At 56.8% G+C, this 20712-nt stretch overlaps 1 protein-coding gene across 1 annotated transcript; it reads right to left on the reverse strand.

The window, feature by feature from the left end:
- Nucleotides 1-1034: 1034 nt before the first annotated feature.
- Nucleotides 1035-17616, reverse strand: TNS4 (tensin 4). The gene is made up of 13 exons (XM_065699227.1): nt 17534-17616; nt 11521-12120; nt 7822-8239; nt 7206-7621; nt 6285-6371; nt 5693-5812; nt 5349-5441; nt 5032-5109; nt 4642-4713; nt 3368-3536; nt 2828-2896; nt 2599-2625; nt 1035-2072 (listed from the first exon to the last, which is right to left on the reverse strand). Exons 2-13 carry the CDS (start codon nt 11996-11998, stop codon nt 1943-1945), a joined length of 2157 nt encoding a protein of 718 aa, XP_065555299.1. The 5' UTR covers nt 11999-12120; nt 17534-17616; the 3' UTR covers nt 1035-1942.
- Nucleotides 17617-20712: the final 3096 nt, after the last annotated feature.

Below are 20712 nucleotides of genomic sequence, written 5' to 3' on the forward strand. Positions count from 1 at the left end.
GAACAGACCCACGAGCCCGGCCACAGAGGGGCTGGGCTGGTTACAAAATGGCTGGAACCGGACCCAGGAACCGAAACCAAGAGCCGCGCTTCCAGGAAGCCTGGGACAAACTTTGGAAGCCACGAGGAGCTCAGAGAATTGTTTGTTTTTTTCCTGAATCCAGGTGGTTTTGGCTGAACTGTCCCTGCCGCCGCGCCTGGGCCCAGGCTCCAGCTCTGCTGCACTGGAAAAGGCTTTCCAGTGAGCTGAAAATTCCATGTGTGAAAGGCAGCGCCTGGCGAGGGGCCTGCTGCCCATCCCACAGTGGTCCTGAAGTGGGGAAAGGGAGCATTGACCTCCCCATTCCCCCGAAGATGGACTCTGCAACAGGGAGAGGGATTTGCCAGGACGAGGAGCAGGGCAGGGATGGGGGACATCAACGTGACCCCCCCGCTTGGAGTCAAAGCCTTTGAATGTGACCATCATATTCCCTTGTGCTTGTCACTGCTGTCACAACAGTGGTACATGTGCTGGAGCTGTGCTGCATGGCCCATGGGGTGCAGGGGCCGGAGTCCTGCAGCCCCTGCAGTGCTGGTGCAGTGTTGGTTACCCAAAACAGCCCTGAGCACCCAGCTCTGCCCTCATCTGTGGCTCCCGGCAGCCGGGCAGAGCACAGGCAGGGTGCAGGCAGGGCATAGGCAGGAGGCAGGCAGGGCTGACAGTGTGGTGCTGGGGCCCCTTGCCGGCTGCAGCGCGCACTGCAGCGGGTCACATCCTGCACAAGGGGCTGAGCTGCCCTCCTTGACCTTGGGGAGCTGCAGTCCCCTGGGTCTGTGCAGTGCAGTGCAATGGGGCCCATGGGGTCACAGCCCAGGGGCCACAAAGCCGATGGTGAAGGAGGAGAATCCTCCTCCCCTCACAGTGACTCCGGTGTCTGTTCTATCGGCCCCGAGCAGCTGTGGCAGACGGATGCTGTTTCTCTGCCTGGCTGGAGGAGAATCACGTTCATGAGCAGCACAGAGATGCTCGTCCATGGAAGAGAGCAAAGTAACGCGTTTCAGCGGCCAGCACCGAGGTAAGTGACCCGCTGCTTTATTGAAGATAACCCCCGAGCAGGGTGCGTTACACAGGGCCCAGAGCGAAACCCCCCCAGAGGCACCAGGTAAGTGCATGCTAAGGGAGGCGGCTGTCGAAGCCGCTCCACTGCGCTGAGGTTACAGCGAGAGCAGAGCCTTCAGCTGGTGTAAATCACAGCAGCGCCGGCCGCAGCACCCAGCGCCAATTCACGTCATCGCAGGACCTGGCCCAAATTCACACAAATCCATTTCCCAAACCCCAGCATTTCACTGTCCTGAAGACGTCAACATCCGCTCCTCGGCTCCAGGGCTGCTGCTGCTTTGTGAAGAGGGGCAGGAGAATGGACCTGCACCGGGCAAGAATACGCTGCTCTGACGCAGCAGCTTCTCGCTCCTTAGGGAAGCAGGACTTTGCAGCAGGGCCTGATGGGTTTATGCGCTTTGATTTGCAAAACTGCCTCCTGATGCTGGTCTGTGGGCAGGGATCAGAACCCCCCCCAGCTTCACCAGGGGTTAGGGCTGAGGCCCCAAAGGCAGGAGCTCAGCTCCTGCCTCAGCTTGGACACCCTGAGTGCTGGTAGAGACCTCAGCCGGAGTATTCCAGTGCTCCAGAGCAATGGATGGTGTGTGCCCAGTGAGGGAGGCAAAGCAGTTCCATACGGGAGCACAGCTCCCATCCTGTGATGCCCCAAAAGGAGGGTCCTGGAGCAATATTTTGTCTCACCAGAGCATGAAAATCTTTAACCGAGACTCTTGACGTGCTGGTATGCAACAAAAAATACAGATATAAATACGAGCTGTTGCCAAAATGCAACCTAGAAGCAGGAAAAGGAGAGCAGGGACAGCTCAGAGCGAGGGGACCTGAGCTGTCCCGGGGTTTCGGTGCTCTATGGGCCCGGCAGGAGCTTGCAGAGCAGGTCGATGACAAGGGACGCGGGCTGCACAGTGTCGTACTCGGCAAACAGGTGGCAGAGGTTCTCCGAATCCGTCTGGCTTTTGGCCACGAACCCAAAGATTCTTTGAAAAGGGAAAGAGATTCGCTCGGTTTGCATCCAGGAATCCAACGGAATCCGCTCAAACCAGCCCCAGCCCCAGAGCAAAACCCCAGCTCCAGCAATTCCACCTTGGCCCGCTCCCCAATCACGTTTACTTGGAAGCAAAAGACCCAAGAGAAGTGTTTCTGGCAGGGCTGTGCGGGGTTTCTTGAGCACAAGGTAGAGCCAGATACAAACTCACTTCCTGAGCCCAGAGCAAGCAAGACCCTGGCAAGGCTGATGGGCTTGCGCAGGAGCTTTCTACGTGCGTGGATGAGGAGAATTGGGCTTAGCCAAGCCTCTCATCAAAGCCTACAGAGCACAATGCCCCCTGAGGCTTCACCCGGCTGCCCCATGTCTCACCCTGCCACCACGTTGACTTTTATCACACCCCCTCTTCATTTCTAAGCTTTGATTCTTTGCTGCTCTGCGCAGCTTTGCAAGGCACCCACCGAAGAGACAGCATCTTCCCCCCCAGGTTTGCACCCGCACCCTTTGGCTGCTCTTACCTGGAGGACTTGCAGTACTTCTGCCACCTGAGGGGAGAACAGAACTGGAGTCACAGACTGGTTTTTAACTCATCCCATCAGCTGCAAGGCCCAGGTTTATATTTAGCTAAACCACAGCACGTTAAGCCCGGGGCAGGGGCTGCACAGCCGATGGTTGGGGATTTCAAGTGGTGCAGAGACCCCTTGGACCTGCTCCCACTGGGATGGGAGCCCTCAGCACATAACTCACTTTCTGTTCTCAGGGTCCATCCCACAAAACCTGATGGCAGCCAAGGGGTAGTGTCGCCTGAAGAACACCCTGAGGGAGGAGGAGGAGAGCGTGGTGTTAGAGGAGGGAAGAGCCTGGGCAGAGCTGACAGAAGAAATGGGTATCTGCAAAACTAAGCCCTGTTTGCACTGTTCTGGCTGCTGGGGATGGGGGTTTGGGGGTCCTGCTCCCTGGGGCTGCCACCAAGCTGATGGTGGCAAAGCTCTTGGGATCAGCCTGCTCCTGCCTCCCACTTGTGAGATGCTGCCCCTGGCTCCATGTAAAGCAGCGTCATGCCCTGTGCTGTAACAGAAGGGGTCAAGTCCGCCCCTGGATTGCGACACGGATTTGTGCTCGCAGGCCAGCTCTTGACGTGCTGCAGATCAGCCCCTTGGCAGGCTGAGAGGCAAGAGCAGAGCCGGGTGCTCACGGGTGAGCTCTGTTTCCATCATTGAGCCCTCCCTGCACCTCCCCACCCGTGAGCCCTGGGCTCCATCCTCACCCTCCCCAAGCAGCTCTTACTTCCTCTGGATGTCCGTCAGCGTCACCCCCTGCTCCGTCACTCTGAAGTGCACCAGGGTAGGTGTGGGCAGTGTCTCCAGCTCGAAGGTGCAGGAGATGGCTTTCTGGATGGCCGGGGCTCCCGTCAGCGTCTCCATGCTCACCGAGTTGAGGTACAAGACGTTGCACACTGCAAGGACAGCACGGAGCCCTGCTCGGCGCAGCACCAGCATCTCACCGCCACGCGTGATGCTGGTCCGGGGGGGGTCACAGGCATCACCCTGCGGCACCGGCCACACGGACGTGGTCAGGTTTGTTTTGATGGAAACGCGAGATCCGGTGACTCAGAAATCCATCGTGAATTTATCTTGGTTTACTTTAATTCTTTGCGCTCAAAGTTTTAAAAGTCAAAGTATTTCATTTCCAGTTCCTAAATGTCACATTTGTTTAGGATTTTTTGTTTTCCCTGTTTAGTGCATATTTCTTTTAATGAAAAGCAGAAATACCCCAAGCCAATGGAGGGCTGAAGCCAACCCTAAAACATGACGTTTTGGGCTGATTGAGCTCTGTAAAGGGCTGTTCTGGGTCAAACTGAACTTGCCAACTTATTCTCCAGCATTTCCAGCAAAACAAAGCAGTTCCTGACTATGCTGGGGCCCTCCCCACAGCCTCCTGCCCATCGCCCTCTGCTCTCACCTGGAGCCCACTCACCACTGCACCCAGGCTGGGGGTACCGATGGTGGAAGAGAAGCAAAGACCCTTCCCCATCCTGCTGTGCTGTTTCCATGTGCGTTCCACCAGCAATTTAACCAGCCCCGACTGCCCCATCCCTGTCCTAGAAACCCCAGATATTCAATACCCATCAGCTCAATACAATTAGGAGAGGCTTAAAAATCACAGGCTAGTTAAAACTGTGGGAATTGCAGGTCTTTCACCAGCCTTGTGACCTCAAGAACTGCGTTTTCATCATCCTGAGCACCAAAAGTCTCCTTTCTTTAAAAACACCAGGCTCCCCTGCAGGCCACATTTGAGGATGTGAAGAAAACCTGCAGGCATCTCCAGCCTGGTGATAAAGCCATGAGGGGACATTGGAGCTGCGCAAGGGAGCAGGTCACCCATGGGCGTTGGTGCAAAGACAGCTTCTGCTGTGAGTGGTGCCAGAAGGAATGACATAGAAAATAGAGCTTCTTGTTTGATAGGTAAGGATTAAAGCCCGAAGCACGGATGCATGCCCAGAGCTGTGGCTGTCACCAGCTCAGCTTTATCCTGGTGTCCTCCCCAGCTCATTTCCTCACCAGCAGTTTTCTTCAGCAAGGCCAGTGCGGATTCCGGAGCACAGTCAGGGCTGTCTTCTCCATCAGCAAGATCTGCACAAATGACAAGCAGGAGCACTGATGCACAGGGAGCCCTGGGTCACCACCTACCCCCCGTTCCCTCTCCTCCCATCTCCCAACTCCTCCTTTCCTTGCCCACCCCCAGTGGTGCCCTGCTCCCCACTGCTTTGCTGACCACCCTCCATCCGCAGCAGAAGCAAGTCACCACTGACTCGGACTCACGTCAGCTCTTGCTCCACCTCCAGCCCTACTGCACGGCATTGGGGTTCAGCCCCCTCCCCACTGCAGGACTTGACCCACATCCCCAGGCTGGGGACCGCTCAGAGCATCTCTCCTGTCCCCAGCACCTACCTCGGGTGGGGATGCTGAGCTTGCAGGGCAGTGCCAGCGGCGTGATGGCATGCTGGTACACGAAGGCAGAGAGGCTCCCTGCAACACAGAACTGTGAGCTGAGGGGCTGCTGGTGCCCAAAACCTCCCACCCATGTGCCTCAGGCCCTGCTACAGTGTCCAATGGAGCTCAGAAGGAAGGGAGGGGGGGCTGAGTTTGACTCTGTGGGGTCTCACGTGGGTTTTCCAACCCGCATCCCACGTTCCTATTTTGGAGACTGCTTTTGAGGGCTTTTAGTGGCTTTTTTGGGCTGGTGTGGTTGATGGCAGCATCCTCACCGAAGTACAGCTCCTCGCTGGCTCCTTTCAAGTGCACCCCTTTGGCAGAGGACTCGATGAGGAAGTGCCGGACGAGGTCACTGCCCTCATCGCCTGCAGGCGGGAGTGGAGACAGTGTCAGCACCAGCATCGGAGCCGTTTTCACTCCTGCCCTTCCCCGCCTGCCCCTGCCCGCCCTGGTGCATCCGCTGTGCAACAAGTGCGGTGCCAGCCCCAGCACAGGGATGCGATGAGCACGCACAGACCCGGCCACTTGCATCTCTCATAGACAACAGCAGCTTCTCAGCTTGCTCCAGTTTGAGTAGTTTCAGTTAAACCCTTTACTTTCTGCATGAGCCCTGTACCTGTCTGGCTGCTGGATGGAGACACGAGAACCTTCATGGCCAGCCCGAACGAGCCACGGTACGACGTGCTGTCCCGCACCACGAACGTGCCTGGCTCCTTGTCCTTCAGCAGCTGGATCGCTGTCAAAGCACAGGAGGAGGCTCAGCCAAGCTAAACAGGTAGAACCTCCCCATGTTGCTGATGCTCTCACTGGGAGTCGTTCCTTGGCAGCACACATCCCTTATGTGGGTACCAGATGTGGTGCCCCTGCAGAGTGAGGGACCCGGCTTGGTCCCATGGCTCCTGTGGTCCCAGGACAGAGGCAGCCCCTGCCCAGGCCATGCTGAGTAGCAGCACATCAGAGGGAGGAGAAACTCTGTTGGAGTTAAGGGAGTCACAAACGGGCTGTGTCAGAGCCCATGTTGGAGTCTGCCCCTGGACCTGGGAGTGGGTATCAGTATGCTTTGAGCTGCCACCACTGAGTCTCCACAGGACTTCAGCATGGGCACTGGGGTGCTGCGGGGGGAAAAGCCCAGCCTGGGGAACAGGCAGCATCCTCCCAAGAGCAATCCTATGGTGGGATTACCCCTGCAGAGACCCTTTCTGCCTTACCTTGCTCCCTAGTTATGCTTGGCTTGAACCAGTATTTCGATGTGTCCATCACAAACTTCATGGTCGGCTGCCCAGCCTTGAGGGGACCTGCAAGAGACCGTACGGTGTCAAGGACCTGACAGACTTCACAGCAGCCATCACCAAGAGGACAGAGCTCTGGCAAAGAGATTCCTCTTTCAGGCTGGCCGGGGTAGGAGGTTGCTGTTTTCAATCCTTTCGAGCAGAGCTTCCTCCCTGCGCCTCGGAATGATTCATTCCCCACGTAATTATCTCTCTTGGCAGGCTGCGACGGAGCGCAGGGAGGCAGCACATGGAATCCCCCAGCAGTGCCCATCTGCACAAGTCTACCAGCCCATGGGGATTTACACCAGCTGAGGATCTGACCCACAAAGCCCTGCTGCTATTCCCATAAGGGTCCCAATTAAAACCCTCTGCCCTGAGGGCTGCCTCTGCTCATCTCCAGAGAACAATAGCCCCAGTGTTTACCCTTGAATGAGGGACCCTATGGGCTCTGGTATCTTTAGATGCCCTCCAGAGCAAACCAGACCCCCAGCCCCTCCTCCCCACCCGCCCTGGGCTCACAAGCAGGAAACAACGCAATCGTGGTTCGCGTTCTCAGGTGCTATAAATAAGCGTGTCCGCATCTCCTGGAGGGGACCGGAGTGTTTCTGCCTGCTGAGCAAAACACCGTGGGTAATGCAGGCTCAGCAGCAAAGAGCCGGGGACCCCCGCAGAGCTCTGCAACCTGGTGGAGACGCAGCGAGGATCTCCGGCTCCAGCAAGGACCTCCTGTCCTTTATGTCTATGACCCACGGATAAACCAGAGTAGAAAACAGCGTTTGCTGCCTCTTTCCTGGCAGCTCTTGGGCTCTGCAGCTCCTTCCCCCCTCAGGCCTGCCCCATGGCAGGGAGGTGACTTACTGTCCGGGATGCAGGAGAGTGCTGGTGCCGACAGCGTGGTGTTCAGGCCACTGAGCCCCGAGGATGGGCTGCAGGTGGGAGCAGGGACCCGCTTGACAGAGGCTGGGGGGGCTTTGGCCAGCCTGGAAGATGCATCCGCTTGTTCCAGGCACCCGTTCACCAGCAGCACCGGGATGTCGGCTGAGGAGTTGAGGATGGAGGGGGGGCAGCTGCTGGCCTGTCCCTTCTGGGATGGGGAGGTGCTGGCTTTGGTGGAGGAGTCTGCCCTGTGGTGGCGGGGACTCAGGCCAAAAGCTTCTCCAGAGCGACAGGTGATGCTTGGGGAAGGTGGGCAGGGGCTGCCCAGGGAGCTGGCAGGGGACGGGCAGGCAGCGGGGTGAGCATCCGAGTCGTTGTTGTGGAGCGAGTAGGTGCTGCTGCAAGAGGGACAGCGAGAGCAGGGGCGGCTGCTTAGCCGGGATGCAATGCACAGTGCACCCCAGGGACCACACCAGCCCTGCGGGGCATCGAGCCCAGGCTGATGAAGGAGGTTTTGAACCGTGGGACTTGGGATAACCACCCCATGCCCCTTCCATCCCCACCATCAGCCCACGACCAGACATGAGGCAGCAGTTACCTTCCAAGGATGTAACTGGTGTCCGAGCCAGGGCTGGTGGAGAGCATGGACACCCGGCTGCTCCTCTGCTGAGCCCTCACCACGTGCACCGGCTTCAGCAGGTTGTCGAGGCCCGGGGAGGTGCCAGGGGTGCCGGGGCCATAGGAGATGCTCTCGGTCCGGCACTGATGGGGCACGGCCACGCACTCGGCTGCGCTGCTGTGGGGTGGGGAAGCTGCAGAGGTTGGCCTGGGGCTGGATGGGCTGGAGAAAACCACGCTGCCACTGGTGCTGTAGTTGCCTCTGAGCCCCCCTTTTTGAGACAGGAAACCATTGCCCTGGGGGGACCTCGAGAACGGGGTGCCCGAAGGGCTGGGGGAGCCCTGCAGCCGCTCGGGACACGTGGCTCTGCCTGGCGTCATCTCTATGTATTTGATGTCTGCAGGAGGAAAGAGGAGGTCGTTACCAGCTCAGTGTGAATCAGGTTTGTTAGCTAAGCTCTGTGGCACACGCATGTCCCTTCTTGCTGTTCATTTTGGCTCTGATGCACACGCCCCGCAGGGTGCTGCACCCGGGGAGGACCCCCATGGCCCAACGCTGTCTTCATTAAGACCCTGTGAGGGCTGATTCCTTCACAGACCCCAAGCCACAGAGACCCCCCCCCGGTGCTGGCAGGGACGAGGGGTTACACACGGTCAGGTCTGACTGCACAGCCCCCCCCATCCTGCCCTGCACCACCGGAGCGTGCTGAGACCTGCGGCCAGAGGAGGGTGTTTCCCTCGGCAGCGGCTCTGCTTGTACCTGACTCAAGAGAAAAACACGGGGCTGCTCCCCCAGGGATGGCACCGGGCTGCAGGGTGCCCACGGCAGCAGGCACGTGGCCCTGCGCACCCATCTGAGCACAGCGAGGGTGGCTCCTTGGCTCCCAGGGGCACCAGCACCCAGGCAGAGGGAAGCCACAAGGCTGTAGGTGCTGGTAATGGGACCTGCTCACCCTTCCCTTCTCCCATCCTGCACAAGAGTACTCATTTCCAAGGCAGTTTCTGTGCCTGTGCTGTGGGTTCCCTCGTGCTCTTCCATTCAGGAAGGCAGGCACTGCCTCATCTCCTACTCCCTCTTTGCACACCATTATCTATATCTAGCAGAGCATCGCTTGCTCCCAGACCTTCAGTGCGATCTCAGGTACAGGACAAGGGGTGTGCTGGCTCCCCATGGTGCATGTCACTCTCTATGTGCCTTGAACAAGCCATCATTTCCATCTGAGCTAGAAGACGCCTTTTAGCAAGAGACACTCGGGCTTGATTGGAGTGCTCTCAGTGATGGTGAATTCATCACCTCCCTAGGGAGGCTGTTCCAGTGCTTAATCACCTGCACTGCTTCAAGCATGCTCCTTTCTAGTCTGAACGTGCCCAGCTCTGTTTTCAGCTCCTGGTTCTTGCCCTGCCACGGGGTTCAGGAAAGTTCCCCTTCTTGAAGGCGTTTCTTGGAGGCAGAAAAGCCCTTTTGCCGCAGCAACGAGAAGCTGCTCTTGCCAGCCCTGAGCTCCCTGGGCAGTTGGTGGTTTATGTGCCTGGTTCCTGTGCTGGGACCTGCTGGCCAGGGCCGAGCAGCTGCCCCTGGAATGCCAAGTGCTGCAGACCCAGCTTCCTGCAAGGAACAAGCAGACCTCTAGGGAATAAAGCTGGATGAGCTGGAAAAGCACAAGTCTGTACAAAAGTTACTCCCTGAGCCCCTTCTCCGTGCTGATCCCAGCACGGGATCCGGTCGGCACAGCCAGAGGAGAGCTGCCGAGGAGGCACTGGGTCAGGCTGGTCCCAGTGGGAACACGGCTGGACCATGCACAGGGAAGGAGCCAGAACTGCAGCCTCCTGCTTTGGGCAGGCAGCAGCAGCTCCTCCAGAGCCCTGTGGTTCTGGTGTCAGCATCAAACTCTTACAAGAAGCTCTTTCGGGTGCTTTTTGTCAATGTCTCCCTCAAAAGGGGAAAATAAATGGGGATTTTAATTGAGCTTTAAAGAAATAACTGAAAAGCATCTGTGCGCTGCTGAGGCCTTTTGCCTCCTGCTTCGCTGCCTTCGCTCCTGCTTATCATAAAGCTCAAATATTTGCTCACGACCTTGGCAAGGTTCTCAGCATCAAGGAGTGTCAGCAGCACGGAGCAGAGCTGTCACGCGAGCTGGGATGCTTTCCCCTTCTCCAGGAGCAAGCATGTACCAGAGGGAGCTGGTGACTCTCATCAACGTGTCTCTAGCAGCTGTGATGTTAAAACCCTCCTCATGGTTTCCACTAGACCAGAACAAGCCCCTCTCATGGGCTTGGGCACTGTCAGTCTCCTGCCACATCAAGTGGCTGTGCCTGTGGGGAAGAAAGAACCTTAGAAAGAGCATCAGGCAGAGAAGGAGAGTGTGGAAGTGATTCAGGGGTGTTGTGGGGCCTCCCCTGCATGGCCAAGTGGAGGAAAGGGAGGCAGGAACCCAATGAGAGCAAGGCTGGGCAGGAGGAGGTGGGTGGTGTGAGATGTGCAGCAGTTGGGAGTTTGTGTTAGAAAAGAGGAGAGCTGTTAGAAGAAAATGAAAGCTGAAGCGAGGCTTTTCCCATGAATCCGGAGCCAGATTCCCAGATGTTCAGTTCCACACCAGGAGCCAGATTCTCTAACCCACGGGCACGATACCGATACCCGCGGGCTGCTGGGGACTCCAGCCCTCGAGTGATGCCTGGGGCGGCATTCCAAGGCCTCTGCAGCCAGGCTGAGGAGCCAGGAGCTGAACTTGCCCTTTGCCACAGTACGTTATCTGCAAGGCCACCCCTTCCATCCCAGTGGGAAGCGGGAATGCCTCTGTTCCACAATCACCGGAGCCCCATGGCAATGCCTTCCACAACCTCTCACTTGCCTTTCCCCTGGAAATCGCCCTGGGGACAGACTTTCAGGGTATTTCTACAGACACAGACAGATAAAAAAGCTTTCCAGAAGCGTGGAGACTGTATCTTTAGGCACCCAAACACATGGCCGAGCTGCCCGGAGGCGCACCACAGTGCTTGCAGCAGCGGGCAACACAGTCTGCTGGTGTTCCCCTGTGCAAGGGTGTTGAGCAGCTCACACACCGCACAAGAGCCGCAGGCAAGAGTGCTGGCATCAGGAGCAGCACACAGGGCAGGGCTCTGGACTGCTGGGATGACAGAGGGGTGTTGCACAAGGGTTCACGTAAGGCACCCAGGCATGAGAGCAGGAAGAGGGGGTTGGTGTGTGCTGCTGATGCTCTGCCTCGTGTATGCCAGGTATGCTGCTGGAGGAGCGCACAGGCTCTGGAGAAAGAATTTCCCTGGCAAAATGACTTAGGAACCTGTAAATGGGCTGGTTGTGCAATGACCGGTACCTTAGCCCAGGGCTCTGCAAGTCTGGCTCCAAGTTCTTGTGCTTCCACAGGTCAGGTCTGACCCTGAGGAAGGCTCTGCTGCCCTTGGGTAGAACCAGACCTGTGCTGCAAGGGTGAGCACATCTGCACATCACATCCAGGGTCAGTGCCTGTCCCTAATCACTGATGGGAATAACATGGATTAGGAGTTTTCCCCACGAGCTACAACTCCCATTTCTAATGAGAAACGCTTCCCCAAGCACAGAGGAGCAAAGATCAGGTTGAATTAAAGGCTTCTTCCTGCAGATGGTTTTCACTAGCTCGGAGCTGCACCAGCTCCACCACACGCCCAGCACCTTTTGCCTCACCTATTGCCTCTGGATCCTGTTTCTTGGTGGCAGCAGGGTCACCCTGAGGAGCAGCTCGGACTGCATCCTTCACTGGCTTGCACGGGAGCGGCTGAAAGGTCGGATCGATTTCTAGGATCATCTTGTTGAGGCTCTCTATGTCCAAGGTAGGAGACCCCAGGTGAGCCTCCGGATCTGCACCGGGGTTCTCCTCCTCCTCCTTTGGCTGATACGGTCTCTCCAAAGGGGTATCCTTTGGAGCCATGTGCTCAAACACAGGGTGGGCTCTGTAGAGCCCCCCATGGGGCAGCAGGACTGTGTTGGTGTGCACCATGGCCAGCGGGTCAGCCCAGCCCTCCGTGGAGTAGTAGGTGCACTGCATGGGCAGCGCTGAGCAGCCCTGGTACCCGGCTGGGTGCAGGCTCTTGCTCTCCTCCCGTGAGGAAACACACACAGTCTGTCCAACACGCAGCACGTGGCTTTGTATGACCTGGGACATGCTTTGGCTTCCTGGTTTGATGGCTTAGAGTCCAAGGGAAATCTCCTCCTCGTCCTCCCCTCTTCCTTTTCTTCACCAAAGACTTCGGACCCCTTCACTCCAGTCTCAAGCAGAAGAAGAATCTGAGGAATGCAGAGAGAGGAGCGGTTACACAGGCATGCCCCGGGCAGGAGCAGACTGCAGCGGAAAACTCTATAAAAACGGGGATTTGGAGCGCAAAGCTGGAATTCAGCTCATAAGCAAACAAGTCATCCCCTATTGCTTTTCCACCCCCTTCCAGCCCCTGCTCCCGCTGCCGCAGTGCATCCGGGCAAGTGCAAGGAGGATTAATTCGCAACAGCTTTTCAGGATTCAAAGGCCTGAAAGCTGCATTCCGCTTCCTCTGCGCACTGCTTATTTTCCTGGGCAGGAATGAAGGACGACTCCAACAACATCAGTGTGGGACCCTTGGAAGCCACCCGGAGCAGAGAATGAGCCCGGAACCACGCAGGTCAGACCTGCCATGGGCCATAGGGATGGAGCTGCTGCCAGAGCAGTGGGTGTACACTTAACTGGAGGGTTTATTTGGCTGGCACAACATGAGCTGAGCCCTGGAAGCCTGTGTATGCGTCTGCTTTCTCTAGGAATCCGACCGCTATTAAATTCGGAATACCCTCTGGCTTTGCTTTAGATAGAAAGTATTCTGCAAGCCTCCATTCCAAAAGACCCATGCCAGGAGCTGGGTTCCTCTGGGGGGTTCTCAGACACTGTTTGGAGGTGGGGGAAGTTGTGCAACTCCATCTGCAGACAATTGGGGTCCCCCCGGGCTGCTGCTCTCCCTCCTGCTCGTCGGCACAGTCAGCAGACCTCAGTGCCACCAACGTGCTGAGGGAACCTCACTCTGCCCCTTCATACCCGCCGGGGCAGCCAAACCCCAACGTCTTGGTGCTTGGACATCAAAGCCAAGTACCTTTCCCAGTATGCCAGATGGATGGGAACGTGCCCATCCTCTCCGCTCCTCAGGGAGGGCAGCGCCAGTGGGGACCACAAAGTCAGAGCCAAAGACTCACTGACAGGGGTTAATCCTGGGGCTCAGGGCTCGCTCCTCTGTGTCCTGTGCGGATCTGGTGTGTAATACATACAAGCAGCGGGCTACACTTAGCATGGTATTTGTCCTTTCCTGCACCAGCCTCGAAGGAGTTATTTGCTCTCCTATCTCGGGTTGAGTAACTGTGGAGTCACAGGACGGAGGCAGAGACACACTGCGCTGGGTCCATCGCGCCGTGGGCAGGGCTGGCGCCGTACGTCATGTCTGCTGCGTGGTGACTAACTGCTGGGCTGGGTGAGCTGGCGCAGAGCAGGCTGGCTTTGCCCTCAGTGAATGCTATCACCCTGGAGAAGCTTCTCCTCTCGCTGCAGAGACACCCGGAATAGCACACGCTCACCAAGGTGAGTGCATTAGAAGCAAAATGTTGCCGCTGTCTGCTCTATGAGCGGCTGAGGATCATGAGTCGCAGCAGTTAACACGCTCTAAAGAGCAAGGGGAGGTTTTTAAGGACTGCAGGAAGGGAATAAATACTTCCGACCCATTTAGAGTCCTGCCCAGACCCCACTGTGTCTCCTGAGCCTCTTGAGAGATGTTATTTAGAGGACCAGCAGGCTGGCTCATAGGAAAGGCTCAGGACAAGGATGTGTCCTGCACCAAGACCTGTGCTGCAGGAAGGAAAGCACCTCTGGGAGGCAACTGCTGTGCCTTTAGCTGGGAATCAGACAGGCATGTGGCATCTCCGAGCTGGAGCTAACTAATACTACACATGGGACAGACGCAGCCCCTCCAGGCATTCAGGGCTCTGCAAGCCAGGTCTGTCCCATCCTGATGGGAGATACCCAGAGCCTGGAGCAGGTTATCCCTATGGAGTGCCAGCTGGGATCTACCAGAAAACGGGTGGGAAGAGCTGGACCTCAGGGGAGCTGCCATCAGCACAGGTCCACGCTCTGTCCACTTCTGGTTCCCTGCCTTGGAGCACGTATGTGCCGTAGTGCCACAGGCGATGCTGCGAGGGGTGCAGCACAGCACAAGGCTTGCAGAGGGCGTTTGTTAAGTATAAAAAGAAGAGTCATTCCAGGTCAAAAACACAAGTGAGATGGAGTGAAAATTGGATTCTCCCCCGGGGACAAGAACTGCCTGGCTCCAGTCAGCGTCCGCAAGACAAGGCTGGTTTTAATTTAAGTAGGTACAGAAATAACGTGCAGTATGCATGAACCGGGACTGTCAGGGGGTTCCAGGAGCATGCACGCAACAGCTTCGCTCCTCCCTTGTACTCCTGCCCCGAGTTTTTGATCTTTCTCATGCCTGATGCTGCCAGAATGAGCCTCCAAACCTCATTTCCCTTCCCTTCTCCTGGTTAAAGTGAGAGGGCTCCCAGGCTCCTCGCAAGAATCCTAAGCGTCAGATGCAGGCTCTTCTGCTTGGAGGAGCCAAAGCCAAGGAGGACGCTCAGTGCAGCTATTGCTGCAGGGCAAAGGGCTGGGATGAAGGAGGTTAACGACAAGGCGGCTGCTCACAACCAGCCCATGGCACGCCTGTGCCGTGCTGTGGGGCACGATGCATCGGCGCTGCAGCAGAAGCATCGCAGCCCTGGCAGAGTTAACCCAGCGCTGCAGACGTGCCTTGCAGGGCTTGGCTGGGAGCTCATCCGAGCCTGAGAGCATTCGCTGGCTGCACAGAAACACGGGGGGAAGGAGCGCTGCTGTTTAGGTGAAGACAAGGGCAGCGCAGGCAGGAATGGAAATCAGCTTGCCACAAGCACATCTAGACTGGAAATTACAGAGCTTCTGCTTCTGGAAGCAGGCTGTGGAACGGAATTCCCCTTCAGATGAAGGCATAGACAGACACGCTTATAAAGGCTCTTGGTGGGGTAGCTGCTTAACTCACCAAGACACCCAGCTTGGCGGGGCAGGATTCAGCCCAGTAACCCCGGTGCTCATCGCCTCCTCCAGCCCAGCTCGGGGGGCAGCCCCTGCTATGAAAACCCGAAGCCCCCCGACGTGCGAAGGAGCCGGGCTCGGGGCTGCCGGGGCTGGAGCGGGAGCATCCCCGTGAGGCTGCAGGAGGTGGGAGCTGGGTCTGGAGGTGCCTCCCGGGCGGGTGAAGCCGGGTGCCCTCGGGCCAGGGCTGTGCCAGGCACACCCTGGTGCTCCCTAACAGCCCATAGCCTTTGCCAAGCCCGGCAGGCACGGCCCAGCCCAGCCAACGGCCACGTGGGGCGAGCCCCACGGATCCCGCAGAGAGCAAAGTGCCAGCTCTGCCCAGTAGGAGCCAGGACACAGCCTTGTTCCCCGTCCGCTCAGAGACCCCAACACAGCAAACCCAGCTGCCAAGCCTGCGCTGTTTTCCCTTGCAGTGTGAGCCCCGGGAGCCTCCCGCTGACACGTCCATTCCACATCCCCGCACCAGGAAGAGTGGAAGGAGCTGCTGGGACACCCAAGATTTACAGGGCTCATTACACCCGGTTTAATCATGGGGAGGGCTGCAGGCTGGCTTGCCTGGATTAGCAGGTCATGCTGATGAGGGTGAAGATAAGGGTTCCCATGGTTATGCTCTGTTTTGCCCACAGAGCAGGGAGTGCAGCGGTATCGCACAGCAAATATCAGTACAACTCCAGCTACAGCGGGTTCCAGCACCTCTGGAGCACGAGGCAGCTGAGAGGGGTGACGGTCAGACAAAGCCAGCTCCCTCCTTGCTCAAACAAGAGCTAGTTAGGAAGCTCAGCAGCCAAAAGAAGCCTTTATGAAATCCCTGACAGCTTCTTGGTATTCGATCAGCCCCTGGAGCCTCACGATGGGGCAGCATCCGTGTGGCCATTGCCAAAGGGGGACTTGTTGCTGGGGTAGGGAGAAGCACTGCAACATAGCCCAGCAGCAGCAGCCATCCTCCCGCAGCGATCCCCCGCCAGCAGCCCCAGCGCATCCTTGTTTAGCAACATTTGAGGCTTCTGACAGGGTCTCCAGGGCTTTGGATGAGGAGGGTTATTTGTAATGTCGAAACCGCTCCTCTCCCGCTGCTGTGTTCCCTCTTCCTCTCCCAGGATGGCTCTTTCCCCATTAGCAAGAACTTGTCTGGGTATGAGACAAGCACCAGAGCCTGGTTCTCCATCCCCAGGAGAGGTCCCAGCGCAGCCAGGAGGGGTTTGCCTGCAGCTCTTTGCAGGCTGAGCAGTGGGCATGGGAAGTGAGGGCATCGGGCAGCAAGAGGAGCTTTGGAAGAGGGAGTGCTTCCAAAATAAGACTGAGTTAGCTAATCCTAGGAACATCTGAGATGGGTTACAGCAATATGAGAGCTCTCGGTCACACCGACAAGCTCCTCAGAGCACCAGCTCCCTTCTGATCCCACAGACACATCTCACCTCTGCTCCCACATTAGGCTGTATAATGACAAAGGGAGCTGCAGTGTTAGGGAAGCTGTTTCCCTGCATTTCAGAGGTACCAAGGGAAGGGAGAGGATGGGAGCTGCTGCATGGAGGCTCTGCAGGTTCTCAGTGTTCCAGAAGGACACTGTACATCAGCTCTCCCCCACGCACGTCCCCTCAAGTGTACAGCACTGCGCCCCAGGGCTGGAAACCTTGTGAAGCCACAGACCATGCTCTCCTCTTTGGTCCAAGGGACAAACAGCACAAGGTGGGACAAACAGCACAAGGTGGGACTAGGTGCTCTTCCTCCCCTCTTCAGACCTCCATCTTCCTGCCAATACATCTGCCTGCACAGCTGTGTGTCTGCAGCTCTCCCGGCTGGAGCTTCCACAGCGTGACCCTGATGTTCTGCTTCTCTCTTAGGCAAGGATGGATCCTCAGGACCTCAACTGTGGTTTCACAGCATCTCTTGACACTGACCCAAGTCACCGTGCTGTGACCTTGCTGACTGTCAATGGCTTAAGAAAGTACAGTGATACCAAATAACCCCGACCAAGCATTGCCTCTGACTTCTTGCTACCACGTGGCATTTTGATTGCCTTGGACTCTCACCACTTCACCACACCACAAAGCCCTGTGTACACACAGAGCATGCTCTCATTGCCCCCTTGCTATGGGCTGAATTCCCTTCAGAGCGAGTGGAGCACCTCGCACCACTGGCACAGCAAACATCACAGGAAAGCGTCAAGCTCTGGGTGAATCAGAAAGGTAATTGCTACTAAATAAAACCCATTGGAGACTGAGGAAAGTCCAAACCCTTTGCCTGAGCAAAAAGCATAATCCCATGGCATTTCCCACAGACCATCCAGCAACATTCCCCACCCAGGATAAACAGCCCTTGGTCTCGCTGCCAGCCAGCAGCGCTGTTCAGGCAGGAACAACCATGTCTTGGCTTATTCAACATCTCTGCAGCAGATTTCTCCCAAGGCGCAGGAATAAACATCAGTTAAATGCAAAGCAGCAGCAGAAGAAAGAGGAATGATGGAAGAGAGGAACAGATACCAGCTACAAACAACATTAGCATGGAGGATGGAAGGAGAGAGGTGGAAAAGCAGATACGGCCCCTGAAGCGAGCACTCGGCAGTACCTGCACTGCAACCGCTCGTCCCCTCTCCTGCAGCAACACCTCCAACAGCACCTTGAGCTCTTAAACTCGGCACAAGGGTGGGTCCGTGAAGGAGTCAGTCCTCTGGGAGCCTTGGATTTAATGGGAGCCCAGTCCCTCCCACCTGGGCTGAGCTTTGCTCGCCGCCCCTCTGTGCACTGGGTGCAGCCCTGCTCCGGCCAGGTGTGGTGCAAGAGGGAAGATCCAGGGGATGGGATACAGCTGGAGCAGCGCTGAGCTGCACCCAGCACATGGGCACAGCACAGCCCGAGGCAGAGTGACTCGGACGAGCTGGTGCAGGGCAAGGTGACTGCTGGCAGCAGCTGAGGGTTTGATGCTGCAGTTGACAGCCCTGTCCATGAGGTCCCACCCGGGTCAGCAGTAGCCCAAAAACCAGCACCCAGCCGTGGCATGGGCCCCTCACAGCTTGTGGAGGGAGAGCAGACAGGGACCGGGGCTTCACCCTCACTCTCTGGCCTGAAACCATTGCCTTGATTCTGCCTCTGCTGTAGGGAAGCGATGAGGTGCAACCACCTTGACTCATGATGCTCCTTTGTGTGTTCGAGCCCCCTGATTTATCCAAATGCCAGGAAAGTCCCAGGTATCTCAGTCAGATCATGCTAGCAGTAGGAAAGGGTCCTGCGACCTTTTGTCATTCCTTTACTCTTGGTTGAATTCATTTATTTTCACAGCTGTGGAGGCGACAAGCTCCACTTGGAGCGTCGGGATCGTGGTGTCTCCCTGCTCCTCCTCAGTGCAGAGGGCACCCACAGAGCTGTCATTGGGAGGAGCAGTTTGAGAGGTTACAGCCTGGCCCTGTGTCACTGCCTTGGTGGCAAAGGTGCTGCCTCCTTGGGTGAGATGGGTCCAAGTGGGTGCAAAGGGGAAGAAATGATCTCCCATCACGTCTGGCTAAAGGGCAGCTATAGCCTTCTAAGGATGTTCTGGCCTGATCTAAACCAAGACCTGGGTCTGCCCACACCCTCAGCACGTTATCTGCTGGCGCATTACAGGGAGCTGATTAAAGAGTGTGTTTAAAGGCAACTGTGCCTCCAAGTCCTGCTTGTGCAGTGTCCATCCCTGAGCAGCCGGGCCTGACTGCTGCGTTCAGCATTCCCACGTTTGGGAATGGAGGGTAATAAATAATCCCCAAACATCTAAATTTTGGATGGCTGTGCGTTTTGGCTCAAGGGTTTCTTCCAGTTTCAATGGGCACAGAGCCACGCGGCAGCCTTTGAAATCCCACATGCGAAATACCCGTTTTTGGGGGAAATGCTTATTCTGCTCCCAAAAATGCTCTCTGCTGGCTGCAGCGTTGCCACACGGCGGAGGGACGCTTTGAAATGGCCGATTTTATCAGGAAATACACCATATAAACTCCCTTCCTTCAAATTCCTTGATCTCACTTTACAATCTTTCCAACGTTTCATTTATTATTGGCGGTTGTTTTTTCCTTTCCTTACATCCCTGGAATTTACAGTGCTCCACGCTGCCAGCACAGCCCCTTTCCTGCTGCAAGATTGAAGAGGGGAGTGAGTGATCTCCCAGCAGCTTTCCTTTTTCCTGGCTGGTAAAGTTCCCCATTGATGGGGGACCTGACAGGCAGTGTTTGCAACCTGGAGGACACTCAGTACCGCTGCTGGTGCACACACAGCATGAGGCTCCAGCCGGGAGCAGGCAGGGAGTCGTGTTGGGAGACCAGGATCTGTGTTAGGTTGTAGACTCACAGACTCATAGAATGGCTTGGAAGGGACCTTAAAGCTCCTCCAGCTCCAACCCCTGCCACGGGCAGGGACCCCTTCCACTGGAGCAGCTTGCTCCAAGCCCCTGTGTCCAGCCTGGCCTTGAGCACTGCCAGGGATGGGGCAGCCACAGCTTCTCTGGGCACCCTGTGCCAGCGCCTCAGCACCCTCACAGGGAAGAGCTTCTGCCTAAGAGCTCAGCTCAGTCTCCCCTCGGGCAGGTTCAAGCCATTCCCCTTGGCCTGTCCCTACAGGCCCTTGTCCCAAGCCCCTCTCCAGGTTTCCTGCAGCCCCTTTAGGCACTGGAGCTGCTCTCAGGTCTCCCCTTCAGGAGCCTTCTCTTCTCCAGGCTGCCCCAGCCCAGCTCTCTCAGCCTGGCTCCATAGCTCCAGCCCCCAGATCATCTTTATGACCTCCTCTGGGCTTGCTCAAGGTCCCTTGAACTGAGCATCTACACTGTTCTTCTCTGAGGTTTGCAGCCCTGGTAAGATAAACCCTGTGTCAGCAGGATGGAGCGTGTGGTTCGGGGTTAAGCACATCCCAGAGTGAGCCTGCGCTGGACCACCCTGTCCCACTGCCCCAGCTCCAGCCCGCGGCTGCTTCATGCCTCGTTTGACAGAAGGTGCTGATCAGCCAGATTTGGTGATGCAAAGCTGCTTGCTGTGCTCTAACATCCCATCCCGTTTGCCCCGGGCCTGAAGGGGCCTCTCTGTCCCAGCCTGATGCAATTCCTCTTCAGAGGGTATTGGATTGTTACTGCTGTTGGCACTGACAAAGCCAAACTGAAATCCTGGGTTGGTCTGTGAGCATTGCTTTCAATCTGCAGCGCAGACATTCACGTCTCAGTGCTTTTCCATCTGCGTTGTGTAAGGCGCTCGGAGGTGTCCTGGGGGGGCCAGTTGCTATAGAAAAGGGCTTGTTTGTTGCAGTGCTGTCCAGCTCCGCGCCGAGTGCTGAAGCAAACACGATATTGCAAGACCCCTCTGAAAAAACCCCATCATTTCCCCCTGGCTTTGACTTTGCTGGTTTTGCAGGAAGCCAGGATGCTCCGTGGCTCCTTTGCCAAGCCCTTGCATCTCCGTCCGCATGGAAGATTAACAGGAATAAACCAACGAGGTGCACTGGGGGCCTGCCAGCACAGCACCGTGTTTTGCCCTGCCCTGATGGATGACTAACCACAGCCAGTACTGCCCAGGTGTGAAAATGTGCCTGCACTAGGGCTTGTCATCCCAATCCCAGCCTGGGTCGAGTGGATTTATGGAGGATGTTGTGTATTTGAGCAGCAGCGTCTGCACACTGTGAGGCTGTACTTACAGAGGTGGAAAAATCCCACTGTGGACAAGCCTCTGCCTCCTCCTGGGTTTTCCCACCCTGAAGGCCCCAAACATTATTAGCAAACAGCGTATCCCAAGCCTCTTA

The sequence above is a fragment of the Lathamus discolor genome, chromosome 20, assembly GCF_037157495.1.
Source record: "Lathamus discolor isolate bLatDis1 chromosome 20, bLatDis1.hap1, whole genome shotgun sequence".
Taxonomy (NCBI): Eukaryota; Metazoa; Chordata; class Aves; order Psittaciformes; family Psittacidae; genus Lathamus; species Lathamus discolor.